Source organism: Hemitrygon akajei, chromosome 31 (genome assembly GCF_048418815.1).
Source record: "Hemitrygon akajei chromosome 31, sHemAka1.3, whole genome shotgun sequence".
Classification (NCBI taxonomy): domain Eukaryota; kingdom Metazoa; phylum Chordata; class Chondrichthyes; order Myliobatiformes; family Dasyatidae; genus Hemitrygon; species Hemitrygon akajei.
The window spans coordinates 18,738,695-18,754,661 of record NC_133154.1 but is presented as its reverse complement, the minus strand read 5'-3'; the positions used below and the strand labels follow the sequence as shown (position 1 = coordinate 18,754,661).

Sequence of the window (15,967 nt, the reverse complement as noted above, 5' to 3'; positions counted from 1 at the left end):
TTGCTGCCACATGATTGGCTGTTTAGATATTTGCATTAATGAACAGATGTACAGGCATATCTAATAAAGTGGCCATTGAGTGTATATTATGAATAAAGTACATTTCTGAAACAGAAATGTCTGTTAGGACGTACCTCAAAAATTCCTGCCCTGACAAGTGCTAAATTTTGCTCTGTTGCCTGACCAGGGTTGTATGAAAGACCTGTGAGAATCTTCTTCTCCAAGCCTGCAAGAAGGTTTTCAAGTTCCTTGCGATGCACCAGCTGTGCTGTCAGTGCTTGCCCTGATGGTACCTCTGTGCTGTCCAGCGATGAACCAAACAGCAGCTTGTGGACCAGCGGGACCAGTGCCGCCTGCACCTGAAGACAAGGAGAAGGGTCAGTGCTTCTTCTGGTATAGGGGTTAACACCACACGCAGATAACCAAATCTATGTAAATCAGCACGTTTGTCACCTTAAAAATATATTATGCTTTATTTTATGCTTAAATTTATGTCCTGGGGAGGGAAATAGGGCAAAGGAAAATATGATAGCTGAAAGGATACTAAATAAAATAGAGGAATAGAGGGACCTTTAAAAGCTTATCCACAGATCTCTGACAACAGTGAGATAGGTAATCTTGGAAAATCTGCAGATGCTGGAAATCAAAGTAATACACCCAAAATGTTGCAGGCCAGGTAGCATCTATGGAAAAGAGTAAACAGTTGACGTTTTGGCCTCCAGCATACTGTGTACATCAATTAGGTAATCTTGGAACTACGGAAAACATTAGATTCTGGTCGTCTCACTACTGGACGGGTATGATAGCACCAGAGAGGTGCAAGAAAGATTTACAAGGATGTTGCCGGGAATGGACAATGATGGTTATGAGCGGAGCATCTCCAGGATCTACAGCAGGAAAATGGGAGTAATTCTGAGATTATGAGAAATCTATTGACTTGGACTCAATGGGCTACATTGGCTCCAGTGTAGCAAGTTCCTGGACAGGCACTCACAAATCATTAAGAGAGGACAGGAAAAGGAATATGGTTGGAAAATAAGCCCAACTCAAACTGCCTGGAGTGAGGTATGGAACTACCCAGCCGTCATGCAGGGAACAAGGGCCACTGTAGTGGAGATAGAACTACAGATTATTCCAAGTCTTTTGGGGGGGGAGGAGGGAGAGAGAGAGATACCTTTGAGGTTCTAACATTTGACTATAGTTCATTCTTTGGGGCACTCCTCTGTTTTCATGGATGATTGCGAAGAAAAAACATTTCAGGATGTATATTGTATACATTTCTCTTAACATTAAATTGTACCTTTGAAATCCTAATCCGTTCCAACATTTCCCATCTTGTTAAATGTTAACCTTTTCATGACCTTTCTAGCAATACAGACAGTGCTGAGAATCAAATTCTGTCCATCTAGCTCCAGACAAAACATTCCTTTTCATTTTAAGTTCCTTAACAAGATTGCTTTCTCCAGGGTGACAGAGGCACTAACAAGAGTTTTGATCTTTTTACTGCTTAATAAAAACAATTTGTAGCACCTACATCACCCTTCATACTTTCAACCCTGTTGCCCAGTGCTTGCATATCGGAAACCACGTCTTTCTGGGCCGTGCGTGCAGCCTGCAGCTCCAGCTGGGTCTGGCTTAGTTGGTCTTCCAACTGGCCAACTGCAGACAGTAACTTCTTCTGTTCATCAGTCATGCTGCATTGAACAAGACAAACAGAAAGAGCAGGCTGACAACAACTTAGTTAAAATTTAGTTACTGCAAAATCCCAGAGTAGATTGAAAAATAATTTTTAGCAAATTCTGAAAACACATCAGCACATCCAAAGGAATCCTGCTCCACTCTGTTTACTGCAGCTGACAAGCGCCTCTCACAGCATCCAGAACCAGGAGATTCCCAGTCTCTCCAGTCACCTGGGAGATGTCAACCTCAGTGAGCCAGAGTTAAGAAACAGATAAGTTAACCATGTTTCTCAGTGATTTTTGGGGCCTAAATCTTTGGATCAACAACTAGACAAGGTTCAGCACTTTCGAAATGGTAGCAAGGCAGGAAACGAGGAGACACACACATTAATTCTGCAAGAAGGCAAGAGCAGAGTTGTCCAGTAAAGGGTGTTAAACTTTCATACAGCAGCCAGAGAAGCTCCCCTTCGAGGGGAAAGGCTGCGCTGTTGTTCATCTCCTGACTGGAAACATAGGACCAGTGTTATACTGCTTCCAGCTCAGCCAGAGGCAGACTTACTGCTGTGCAACTACGACAGGCTTCTGATATAGCTGCAGACAATGCGGCCAGCATGTCAACATCCAGCTGCTAATTTGGTAACAGTTAACTTTGCAGCTGTGCCTACCACTGTGAGCAGTTTTACAGTGTCAGGAAATGTGACCACAATCCACCCCTGTACCTTTCAACAGCAGATTCCACTCCCTTCACCTTCTGTAACATCTCCTAAGGAAGGAAATCAACAAAATTCATTTCTTCTTAAATTGCATATTTTAATTCTATTCATATCTACGCTTACCCCACAACAACATGTATATGCACACACACCAAATACATAGTGTCTTTATCTTTGCACTTAGGATATTTCCTTATGACATAGAAGGCAATTTCAGCTCATTGAGTTTCATGCTGTCACAGAAAAACAGAATCCATCATCAGCGACCCTCATCACCCAGGCCATGCTCTCATCTCGCTGCTGCCATCAGGAAGGTGGTACAGGAGCCTCAGGACTCTCACCACCAGGTTCAAGAACAGTTACTACCCCTCAGCCATCAGGCTCTTGAACCAAAGGGCCACTTGGCCACTGAAATGTTCCCAAACCTATGAACTCACTTTCAAGGAATCTTCATTTCATGTTTTTTTATTTCTTGCTTATTTTATTATTATTATTATTTCTTTCTTTGTACATTTGCACAGTTTGGTGTCTTTTTGTCGTCGTGGCCATTCCTCAAGGTCAAGGATGATGGTCTTTGCTTCATTTCCACAAAGCAAAGACACCTGTGCGTGTATTTGTTTAATGTGTACTTGATGTTGCACTCCAAGATCAATGGCATGGAAACCACAACGATGGTGTCTTTTGCATACTGGTTGAATGCCCAAGTTGTTGCACTCTCTCATTGGTTCTGTTATGGTTATTCTAGTATGGATTTATTGGGTATGCCTATAATAAAATGAATCACAGGGTTTATATGGTGACATGCATGTACTTTGATTATAAATTTACTTTGAACTATGCCTACTCAGATAGAATTTCATTCCTCCTAATTTCCCCTGTAACCAGTTCTCTGCATTTCCAAATACTTTCCAAATCCTACCACTCACTTGCACACCAGGGTCAATTTACAACTGGCATGTCTTTGGGATGCGGGAGGAAACCAGAGCATCTCTATAAAATCTACATAGTCACAGTCTAAAATTTATTCTACAGCTATTTCATTTAAACACTTGTTCCATCTGCACACAGATAGTACCCAAGGTCATGATCAAACTTGGTTCATTGGCACAGTGAGAAAGTGGGTCTTCCAGCTGAGACACTGTGCTGCCTTTCTACTGAAATATCAATAATGTCTTGTTTCTAGTCTGACTTCGTGGATTCCAAGGTGGGAACTGCAGACTTTTCCCATAGATGGGGCAGGAGGCAACTGCTAGGAGGGCAATCTGGGATGTGGTATGCATCTTCCACTGCTCACATAGGGAGTCTGTTTGCACCTGATGCATTGACTCGAGGTTCACTTTCAGCAGTCGCAAGCCAGGAATTCCCAGCATATAGTAGGTACACATCGTACATTTTTCCAGATCTATCTACCTGAGCCATAGGGTCTATACTGTGCTTTAGTGTTCTACGCTCATCAGTGTATCTCTTCTCACTACAACTTGGAATAGTGCATCTGTGCCTGACCTTATGTGACTGACTGGATATTGTCTGAGAGACAGCACTGACATTAGTGTGCTTATATCTCCAGTGAATATGGAAGATTGTGAAGGCAGCACTGGATATATTTTATAAGAGATCCAGCATGGTAACAGGCCCTTCCAGTGCAATGAGCCCAAGCCACCCAGTTAACACCCAGTTCAATTAACCAGTATGCCTTTGGAATGTTGGAGGAAACCAAAGAACCCAGAGGAACTCCACGTGGTCACGGGAAGAATGTACAAACTCCATACAGAGAGCAGCAGAATTGAACCAGGGTTGCTGGTGCTATAATGGCATTATGTTACTGTGCCGCCCCAATATCTCTGCAGCATTTTAAGATGTCTGCTGTAGAGAGCCCAGGTACAAGAGGGAAGGGACACTGGACTTTGATCTTGAACATCCTATTCCTCATACATACAATGGCCGTGCAGGCTCCCTTAAGGAGATGATGAAACCAGTTCACACTGATCAGTCTCTGGATGTGTGGATCCAAGTAGGAGACAGTGATGTTGAAGTACACAGAGACTTTTACCTGACTGGATTATTGCCCTACTTACACTGTGTCCTACCTGGTAGACTCAATAAAAGGCTCTTTGTTTCACACACAAGACCACCGAGAGGGCAGGCATGCCTGCCCAGGTTTGATCCAGATGCTTTCCATTTCCCATCCGTCTCAGATTTCAAAATGCCCGATGGTCATTTTTCTCCTTTTTCTGTATGTGCTTGCAACTATTGAATTTTCTAATAGTCTGTGCCCCATATCCATCAATGCTGGATTTGCCGGCTAGCTCAGAATGATCACAGGCCTGGACCAAGACTCCACTACCTGTCACAACTTAATTTAACTGCAGCAACTTAATACCCACAAGATGGAGTGGGATTCTCTGCCAATGAGGCTGGGGAGACTTAATCCCCAAATATATTCTAGGCTGAAGTGACTGACTTTCATATATGGAACATGAGGATAATCGGTTAGCATAGAACGCAGCTCTGAGGTATGGGGCGAAGGAGAGAAGGCCCACCTGATATTGGTGCCAGGTCTCACTTAGATGAAAAGTTATGAACTCACACCTGATTGATAGACAGTGTAGTCAGAGGGCAGGCACAGGATGGGAGATCGAGTCTACAAGAATCTGCTCCCCTAATCACAAGCAGGCCAAGAGAGACTGCCACACTAGAATCATCAACCCCCTTACCTCTCTTGTACCCACCTGGTTTTGACTACTAACTGTTCGTAGCTCAGGCTCCATCTGGCCCTCTTGCTTCTGCTGGATGGCAGCTATGTCAGCCTGGAAGTGAACAGACCAAGTGTCACCAAATTTCCCCAGTTACATCTCCTCTCTCCCCAAGGTCCTGAGCCTCACCAAGAATACACATCCTTACCCTGAGCATCTCCATCCCACACCTTTCCACAGAGAGATTACCAGGCTGCTGACAGCCAGAGCCAGATCTCCTGTGAGACTATCTGCCCACACCTCACCCAAATCACTGTCTGATAACCCCCTACCGCACCCCCCAATGAACTGAATCTCACTGGCTTCACATTTCCCTGATGTCCTGACTCGCAGTGGTGGGAGGGTCCCTAGCCGTGCTACCAGGAGCGGAGACGGAATTTGACACTCACCTGAACCTTTCTCAGCGAGTCAAAGGGCAGGCTGTCCCGAAGCTCCTCCAGTTTCTGGTTGGTCATCTCGCCGAGCAGCTTGGTGATGTGGGCCTGTGTTAGTGGGGGTGTGACATGATCGGGCTGTGCCTCCGTGGGCTGACCCTGCCCATTGCTTTGGTCCAGCCAAGCCCGGAAGTCAGTGGTCAGCTGTTCGAGCTGCAGCTCCATTCTCTGCACTCGTGCCTGCAATTCAGACTAGAAATGATGCTAGACATCAGCCCAGTCCAGTACATTACCCGCCACCACCTGTCAACCAGATGTACTGCCACAGCCAAGGCTCGGCTCTTCTGTGGGGCATCACAGTGAGCAGAGTGTCACCTGAAATCTAAAACACTGCCTTCGCAGCTGACACTGGCAGTCCTCATCTTTGCATCCCTTCAGCCCTCCCCAACTTCTAATCCCAATCAATTTGCCCCCCCAGCCAACCAGCTGCCTACCTCATTATTAACTCCCTCCTCTCTCCACTAATCCCTGTCCCTCACATTTCCTCTGACCCTCCCTTCAGCCATTCCTCCTCCTGTTGCTGTTTCCCTCTGTCACCACCTCCCCCTACTTTTCTAGCTCTCCCGTTCCCTTCTCACCAACTCCCTTGATCAACATTTCTCCAGTGGCAGCCCAGTGTTTGGTTTTAAGCCCTTACTGAAACAAAACACTCACAGACTGAAGAAAGAGCAAATCCCACCTCGGGTATCACGCCTTCACGATGTTAAATTAGATGTTGCATTGTGCCTGAGTGGTGGCAGGCTCTTACCAACACCTCATAACCACAGACACAAAGCAACAAGAGTCTCACTTCTCTTTCTGTGAGGAGACTGTATGCAGTTTGATTCCACATTTACTTACTGGAGCTGACATGCACACTATGGCCTCAGGTGCCTCCTGCACTGTAATGACCAAAATTATCCACTCAAGTTAGTTCTTTGGACTCTTCCTGACTTGTTGCCAATGGAGGAGGAATGGGTGCTAACCACACAGATATAGGCAGCTGACAAGGACTGTGCAAACTGCACACACATGGGTGCAGGGAGGGCAGTGCTGCATAAAATAACCAAAGGCCATGTGTTGTGCAATTCTTAGAAACCAGCCACAATTCTGTCAGCCTGTGAGTGACTGGATGACTGCAAAATAGGTCCTTAATGCTGAACTGGAAGGTCAGGACTCAGACCAGGTGTGTCAGAGGAAACGACAGCCTTCATTCAGAAACCTGCTAGGCCAGGTTTTCTTGAGGATCAAGAAATTAATTCGTGGCGATGAACTGCCCGTCAAGGCAAAAGAAATGCTGAAGCACTCTTCCCACCCCAGCCCTTCCCCACAGGATCTTTAAAGTACAGGTCAATGGCTGCATTACTGTGCAGTCAATTCAGATGTGGGTCCCATCAGATGTCAGCTGCACTGGAATGACAGGCAAGTGAATGGGAGACCAGACAGAGGCACCTTCGGAAGCTGGAGAGATGGATGTTTGATTGACAGGAAGGAGGGGGATAACCAAATCTTCTGTGTTGTGATTGGCAGGGAGGATGGGCAACCAGGTGAATGACAGGGAGGGAAGAATGGCTGATTGGGTCAGACTTGCCCTACACAAGGATTTTTTTTAGTGTGCATTGTCTCAATGTTGGAGGTGAATGGCATCACTCCTTCCCTCGCTCCCCATGTAGAGAGTTCTAACTCATGGAGTTCTCCATGATAATTTTGTAATACAGCCCTCTGATTTGATCACCTCTCTCTGTTTAAAGCTGCTTCTTGAATGAGCTGAAGGGAGAATTTTTCCCATTGGAGAACTGCAATTTGCGGACCAAAGACCAGCCACATAGCACTAGCTTAAGGAACTGTAAGAGGCAAGGGTTTATATACACAACTGGAACAGCATTGGTGTGCTGTAGCCTCTCCAGCTTCAACACCCTGTCAGCTCATCTGCCCACAGGAGGGAGTATATCCATACAGCCATTTCCCTGCAGTCCCCTGTGAGCACACAACTTGCCTGACATCAGTATCATGTGCAAAGAAATTTCCTCCAACTACAAGACAAAAGCAGTTGGTGAACAGTTCAGTGCACTGTTCAAGCCCAGCACCTGCTGCTTGTCCTTCGGCCCAGACTGAGTGCCAAACTGTTATAGGGAGGGAATTTCAAATTCGAAACTTTGATCTCTGAAGGCACAGTGAAGGCAGCAGATAATGGCATTTCAGTGTCCCGGACAAGATGAGTCCGAGTCCGCATGGATTTATGAAGGGAAAATCATGCTCGACTAATCTTATGGAGTTTTTTTTGAGGATGTAACTATGAAAATGGACAAGGGAGAGCCAGTGGATGTAGTGTACCTGGATTTCCAGAAAGCTTTTGATAAAGTCCCACATAGGAGATTAGTGGGCAAAATTAGGGCACATGGTATTGGGGGCAGAGTACTGACATGAATTGAAAATTGGCTGGCTGACAGAAAACAAAGACTAGTGATTAACGGGTCCCTTTCGGAATGGCAGGCTGTGACCAGTGGGGTACCGCAAGGTTCGGTGCTGGGACCGCAGCTGTTCACAATATACATTAATGACTTAGATGAAGGGATTAAAAGTAACATTAGCAAATTTGCTGATGACACAAAGCTGGGTGGCAGTGTGAAATGTCAGCAGGATGTTATAAGAATGCAGGGTGACTTGGACAGGTTGGGTGAGTGGGCAAATGTATGGCAGATGCAGTTTAATGTGGATAAATATGAGGTTATCCGCTTTGGTGGCAAGAACAGGAAGGCAGATTACTATCTAAATGGAGTCAAGTTAGGAAAAGGGGAAGTACAACGAGATCTAGGTGTTCTTGTACATCAGTCAATGAAAGCAAGCATGCAGGTACAGCAGGCAGTGAAGAAAGCTAATGGCATGCTGGCTTTTATAACAAGAGGAATTGAGTATAGGAGTAAAGAGGTCCTTCTGCAGCTGTACAGGGCCCTGGTGAGACCCCACCTGGAGTATTGTGTGCAGTTTTGGTCTCCAAATTTGAGGAAGGACATTCTTGCTATTGAGGGAGTACAGCGTAGGTTCACAAGGTTAATTCCCGGAATGGCGGGACTGTCATATGTTGAAAGATTGGAGCGACTGGGCTTGTATACACTGGAATTTAGAAGGATGAGAGGGGATCTGAGTGAAACATATAAGATTATTAAGGGATTGGACACGCTGGAGGCAGGAAGCATGTTCCCGCTGATGGGTGAGTCCAGAACTAGAGGCCACAGTTTAAGAATAAGGGGTAGGCCATTTAGAACAGAGATGCAGAAAAACTTTTTCACCCAGAGAGTGGTGGATATGTGGAATGCTCTGCCCCAGAAGGCAGTGGAGGCCAAGTCTCTGGATGAATTCAAGAGAGAGTTAGATAGAGCTCTTATAGATAGCGGGGTCAAGGGATATGGGGAGAGGGCAGGAACGGGGTACTGATTGTGTATGATCAGCCATGATCACAGTGAATGGCAGTGCTGGCTAGAAGGGCCGAATGGCCTACTCTTGCACCTACTGTCTATTGTCTATTGATTCGGACCTCCAGGGTGATTGAAAGTTGGTCAAGATAACAGAGGGGGAAGAACACAATCATGGACTGGTTTGAAACTGAAGAACTGCAAAATCAAAATCTCTCATCACAAAGACCCAAAGGTGGGTTAACTGCTGCAATAAATTATCTGTGTAAAACACTGATGGGCTGAATGGTTTTCTTCTGAATATAGATACAAGAGTTTTGGTGATCCAGTGGACGCAACACAATTGAAAGCATCAAATTGTCTGGGAAAGGGTGAGAATATCTGTCACGCATTTAAAAAAAAATCTCCACATTCAAGGGCATTGGTCCACTCTCCTGCATCATACTGAACAGGCACATTGTGAGGAAACTAGACTCTGCAAATGTAACTGGGGTAACAGCCTTTAGTCTGTTGGTCTGCAGGTGATGGGAGATGTCAGCTGAGGAGGCACCGAGGAAGGCAATAGGGCATTTACTTTGGCACCTACATGACTGAGGCTGTCTTTAAAGGGCCAGTTAAGTTTCTCAGATTGTGTTATTGTGGAAGAACTCCAGTGAGTATAGGGATGCACTGGGTATTCACTGGATTCTGGAACCATCCTCGAGTCTCAGATATGGGGACAATTACACTGATAACAACCTATGGATGTGCAAGTTGCTAAAGCCACTGATGGCTGTACCATTATCTGGGGGGAGGGGGGGGGGGGAGTAGACTTTGTGGGAACCTGCAGCCATAGTAGCTCCAGCAAATCTGTGAGCCAGGCTGGAGATGCGACTCCAGGAGCTACAGTGAGATTTGCCACCAGAGTGAACCAAGAGCTACCGACTTAATGCATAGGAGCTCACCTGTAGAGTGAGGTCCAGCACAGGGGTTGCCGGCTCCTGAGGCCCAACTACCCTCTTCTCAGTTCCTGCTCCTTCCACTGGCTTCTCAGCACGAGACCAGATACTTCTGGCTGATAGTAAGAGGCAAACACCTGCAGAGGCAGAACAAAAAGAAAGCATACATTTAAGATACAGGAGGCAATTTGGCTCATAGTGTTGGTGCCAGTTTCCCACTCTAACCCACCTCTGCACTACGTCTGCAGCCCTGCGGGCCTTGGCTCTTCAAGAACACACCAAGCTTCAATGTTGTGAGGGTTTCTGCCTCTCCACTCTTTTAGAGTTCCACACCCCAGCATCCTGGGGGAAGCTTTCTCATCAACCCTCATTTTATCCTTCTACCACTACTTTAAATCTATGCCTCTTGGTTCTTGACCCATCAGCCAAAGAACAGGTCCTTTCTATAAATTCTATCCAGGTTCCCATTTATGCACCTTAATTAAATGTCCCCTCAAACTCCTCTTAAAACAGCTCCAACCCATTCAACTTTTTGTCATGGCTGAAATTCCAGTCCTGGCAACATCCTTATAAATTTCTTCTACACCCTCTCCAGTGTAAACAGATCTTTCATGTCATGTTGAGACAAAAACTGCACAGAAAGCCTTCTGGCATAACCTCCTTGCACTTATATTCTATACCTTGATCGATTTTTAACAAAAAGTATCTTAAAAACATAGAATCATACAACTTGGAAACAGACGACTTGGCCCTACTTGTCCAAGCTGATTAATTTGCCAACCTGAACAAGTCTCATTTACTGACATGTGGACCATATTCCTTTCCTATTCGTATACATGTCTAAATGTATTTTATATGTTGTCATTATACCTTGCTCTATCATTTCTTATGGCAGCTCATTCCATATGCCCAGTACAGTTTGTGTGAAAAGCTGCCCCTATAGATTTTTCCCACTTGCCTTAAATTAATTCCCTCTAGTTTCAGACTCTAGCACCCTGGCAAAAAGATTAATCATTCTTAACTGTGCCTCTCTACATAGATGCTATTCAACTTGAGTATCTTCTGCATTGGTTTATTAGCATTTTGTACTCTCTATCCACTCCATTGGAGAAGAGGCAAGCTGCAGTGATAGGGGATTTGTTGGTTAGGGGTACAGAAAGGAGATTTTGAAAACAAGAACAAGATTCCTGGGTGGTATGTTGCCTCCTGGGTGCCAGGGTCAGGGACATTTCAAATCCAGTCCTCAGGAGGGGGCGCAGCCAGAGGTTGTGGTTAATCTCAGTACCAATGATATATGTAGGAGGGGTGACAGGGTACTACAAAGTGAGTTCAGTGAGTTAGGTGCAAAATTAAAGGATAGAACCTCCAGGGTTGTGATCTCAGGATTGCTACCTGTGCCACATGCTAGTAAGGTCAGAAATAGGAAGATTATACAGTTTAACATGTGGCTAAGGAGATGGTGCAGGAGGTAGGGCTTCAGATTTTTAGAAAATTGGGCTCTCTACCAGGGAAGGTGGGAAAGGAATGGTTTGCATCTCAATTCGAGGGGCAGCTAATATCCTAGCAGGAAGATTTACTAGTGCTGTGCAGGTGGGTGGGGAGGGGGGAGTGAACTAGAAAACGCAGGGGGATGGGAACGAGCACGCCATAAAAGAGTGGAGTAGTTGTAGGAAAGCCATTGTTATGCATACATACGTCAGGAATCAAAAGGTTGAGCATGATGGGACTAATATTCTGAGCTACGTACAGTTCAACACAAGCAGTATTGTAGGAAAGGTGGATGAGCTTAGGGCATGATCAGCATGTGGAGTTATGATACTGTAGCTATTGATTGCCATTGCTGAGACTTGGTTGCAGGAAGGGCAGGACTGGCAGCTCAGTGTTCCGGGGTTCCATTGTTTTAGACGTGGTAAAGCAGGAGGGATTAAAGGGGGAAGGTGGCATTGCTAGTCAGGGAAAATGTCATGGAACTATATTATAAACCACCCAACTATCTACAGGATTTACAAGAGCAAACTTGTAGAGACATTGCAGACTGTTGTAAGAAACAAAACATTGTGATAGTGGGTGATTTTAACTTTCCACATATTGACTGGGACCCCCATACTGTAAAAGGGTTGGAAGGGAAAGTTTATCAAATATGTTCAGGTAAGTTTCCTTAATCAGTAAACAAAATTCCCAACTAGAGAGAGAGTGCAATACTAGATCTTCTATTAGGGAATGAGACAGGACAGGTGACAGAAGTTTACGTAGGGGAACACTTTGCATCTAGTGATCATAATACCATTAGTTTCAAGCTAATTATGGAAAAGGATAGGTCTGGTCTGTGGGTTGAGATTCTAAACTGGAGTAAAGCCAATATTGATGGCATCTGGCAAGTGTAGATTGGGGCAGGTTGTTTCAGACAAAGGTGTACTTGGTAAGGGGGAGACCTTCAGAAGTGTAATTTTGAGAGTACAGAATTTGTACTGCATGTCCCTGTCAGAATAAAAGGCAAGGATAACTGATTTTGGAAATCTTGGCTTTCAAAAGATATTGAAGTCCTGGTTCAGAAAATGAATTAGCTGCATAACAGGTATAGGCAAGTAGGAACAAATGAGGCAGTTAGGGAGTATAAGAAATATAAGAGAACACTAAGGAGAAAATCAGGAGTGCCAAAAGAAGGCACAAGGTTGCTCAAGCAGACAAGGTGAAGGACATTCCCAATGACGTCTACAGATATATTAAGAGCAAAAGGATAAAACTGACAAGGGACAAAATTTGGTGCTCTGGAAGATCAATAAGAAAATCTGTGAGGAGCCGAAAGAAATGGGGGAAATCTGAAATTGATTTTTTGCTGCTGAATTTACTCAAGAGATGGACAGAGTTTATAGAACTAAGGCAAAACAGTAGTGAGGTCATGAACCCTATACAGATTACAGAGGAGGAGTTGTTTGCTGTCGAGGCAAATTAGGGTGGATAAATCCGCAGGGCATAACAAGGTGTTCACTTGATCCCTGTGGGAGGCTAGTGCTGAAATTGCAGAGGCCTTAGCAGAGATATTTTAAACATCCTTAGGCACTGGTGAGGTGCCAGAGGATTGGAGGATAACTAATCTTGTTCCACTTTTTAAGCTAGGCTCTAAGAATTAGCCGGTGAGCCTGACATCAGTAGTGAGAAAATTATTACAAAGTATTTGAAGGGACCGAATAAAGTATTTGGATAGACAGGGACTGATTAGAGATGGTGAAGATGGATTTGTGTGTTGTAGGACTTGTCTAACTAATCTCATTTTTTTGAGGAAGTTACCAGGAAAGTTGAAGGCAAGGCAGTGAATGGACTTAAACTGGACCTTTGAAAAGGTAGCTCATGGGAGCTTGGTCAAGAAGGATCAGTTGTTTGGCATTGAAGATGAGGTAGTAAATTGGATTAGGCATTGGCTTTGCAGAAGCCTGAGAGGTAGTAGATGGTTGCCTCTCTGACTGGAGGTCTTTGACTAGTAGTGCGCCACAAGGATCGGTGCTGGGTCCTTTGTTGTTTGTCATCTATATCAATGATCTGGATAATGCGGTAAACTGGATCAGCAAATTTGTGGATGACATTAAGATTGGGGATGTATTTGACAGTGAGGAAGACTACCATGGCTTGCAGCAGGATCTGCATCAGCTGGAAAAAAACAGATGGAATTTAATGCAGTCAAGTGCAAGGTTTTGCACTTTGGTTGGACCAGCCAGGGTAAGTCTTATACAGCAAGCACTAGGGCACTGAAGAGTGAGTGCATAGAACATGGGGATCTGGGAATACAGGTCCATAATTCTACGAAAGTTACGTCACAGTTAAGTAGGGTCCTAAAGAAAGCTTTTGGCACATTGGCCATCAAAGTATTGGCCATCCAAGTATTGAGTACAGAAGTTGGGATGTTATTTTGAAATTGTAGAACATATTGGTGAGGCCTAATCTGGAGTATTGTGTGCAGTTTTGGTCACCTACCTACAGGAAAGATGTAAATAAGATTGAAAGAGTGCAGAGAAAATTTGCAAGGATGTTCTTGGGACCCAAGGACCTGAATTATGGAGAAAGATTGAATAGGTTAGGACTTTATTCCCTAGAACGTAGAAGATTGAGGAGGTTTGATAGTGGTATACAAAATTATGAGGGATGAGGAAGAAAATTATGAAAGAGCAGGCTCTTTCCACTGAGGTCGAGTGAGACTAGAACTAGAAGTCATGGGTTAAGGGTGAAAAGTGAAATGTTCTCGGGGAACATGAAGGGAAACGTCTTTATTCACAGGGTGGTGAGAGTGTGGAATGAGCTGCCGGTGCAAGTGGTGGATGCAGGTTTGATGTCAACATTTAAGAGAAATTTGGATAGATAGATGGATGGGAGAGGTATGGTAGGCTATGGTTTGGGTGCAGGTCAATGGAACTAGGCAGGTTAATGGTGTTGGACAGACTAGATGAACTGAATGGCCTGTTTCTGTGCTGTAGTGTTCTCTGCCTATTCTCCTGTCCCCAAGGATCTGTGGATATATACTCCAAAGTCCTTCCGTTGCAACACACTACAATATTGTTCTATTGTTGCCTTGTTACAACTCCTGCCACAAATATTGTACTTTACACTTCTCTGGATCAAATTCAGTTTGTCGCCCCTCTGCCCAGCTGACCGGCCTATAAATAAGTGAGAAGGAGTGTTTCAGATTGAGGGAGATAGGAACATTTGAAGAGGGATAATACAATTAAGAATAGTCAGTATGGCTTTGTCAAAGGCAGGTCATGCCTTACAAGCATGATTGAATTTCTTGAGGATGTGACTAAACACATTGACTAAGGTAGAGCAGTAGATGTAGTGTATATGGATTTCAGCAAGGCTTATTGAGAAGGTAAGGAGGCATGGGATCCAAGGGGACATTGCTTTGTGGATCCAGAACTGGCCTGCCCACAGAAGGCAAAAAGAGTGGCTATAGATGAGTCATATTCTGCATGGAGGTCAGTGACCAGTGCTGTGCCTCTGGGACCCTTACTCTTTGTGATTTTTATAAATGACCTGGATGAGGAAGTGGAGGGATGGGTTAGTAAATTTGCTGATGACACAAAGATTTTGGGTGTTGTGGATAGTGTGGAGGGCTGTCAAAGGTCACAGCGGGACATTGATAGGATGGCAAAACTGGGCTGAGAAGTGGCAAATGGAGTTCAACCCAGATAAGTGTGAAGTGGTTCATTTTTGTAGGTCAAATATGATGGCAGAATATAGCATTAATGGTAAGACTCTTAGCAGTGTGGAGGATCAGAGGGATCTTGGGATGCGAATCCATAAGACACTCAAAGCTGCTGTGCAGGTAGACTCCGTGGTTAAGAAGGTATACAGTGCATCCGCCTTCATCAATTGTGGGATTGAGTTTCGGAGCAGAGAAGTAATGTTGCAGCTATGTAGGACCTTGATCAGACCCCACTTGGAGTACTGTGCTCAGTTCTGGTCACCTCACTACAGGAAGGATGTTAAAACCACAGAAAGGGTGCAGAGGAGATTTACAAGAATGTTGCCTGGATTGAGGAGGATGCCTTATGAGAACAGGTTGAGTGAACTTGGTCTTTTCTCCTTGGAGCGACTGAGAACGAGGGGTGACCTGATAGAGGTGTATAAGATGATGAGAGGCAATGGTTGTGTGGATAGTCAGAGGCTTTTTCCCAGGGCTGAAATGGCTGCCACAAGAGGGCACAGTTTTAAGGTGCTTGGAAGTAGGTACAGAGGACATGTCAGGGGTAAGTTGTTGCTTTTTAAAAAAAAACGCAGAGAGTAGTGAGAGCATGGAATGGGCTGCCAGCGCCGGTGGTGGAGGTGGATACAATAGAATACAATAGGCTCTTTTGAGAGACTCCTGGATAGGTACATGGAGCTTAGAAAAATAGATGCCATGAGTAACCCTAGGTGATTTCTAAGGTAAGGACATGTTCGGCACAGCTTTGTGGGCTGAAGGGCCTGTATTGTCTTGTAGGTTTTCTATGTTTCCAAGATCTATTGCAAGAACGTGACAAGTGCACATGCGGACAATCAATCAATCGTGCGGTGAATCATTGGCCCT

At 44.8% G+C, this 15,967-nt stretch overlaps 1 protein-coding gene across 3 annotated transcripts in view; it reads right to left on the bottom strand.

The window, feature by feature from the left end:
- sun2 (Sad1 and UNC84 domain containing 2) overlaps positions 1-15,967 on the bottom strand; it is an 82,267-nt gene that overhangs the window by 13,121 nt on the left and 53,179 nt on the right. For 2 of the 3 annotated variants that reach the window (XM_073033534.1, XM_073033533.1), the window contains 6 exons: positions 9,916-10,046; positions 5,535-5,771; positions 5,122-5,199; positions 2,399-2,442; positions 1,535-1,694; positions 135-359 (listed from right to left, as the gene is read on the bottom strand). In XM_073033534.1, the coding sequence (XP_072889635.1) occupies positions 135-359; positions 1,535-1,694; positions 2,399-2,442; positions 5,122-5,199; positions 5,535-5,771; positions 9,916-10,046 (875 nt within the window). The remainder of the gene's footprint in view (positions 1-134; positions 360-1,534; positions 1,695-2,398; positions 2,443-5,121; positions 5,200-5,534; positions 5,772-9,915; positions 10,047-15,967) is intronic. The other variant, XM_073033535.1, reaches the window with a different exon arrangement.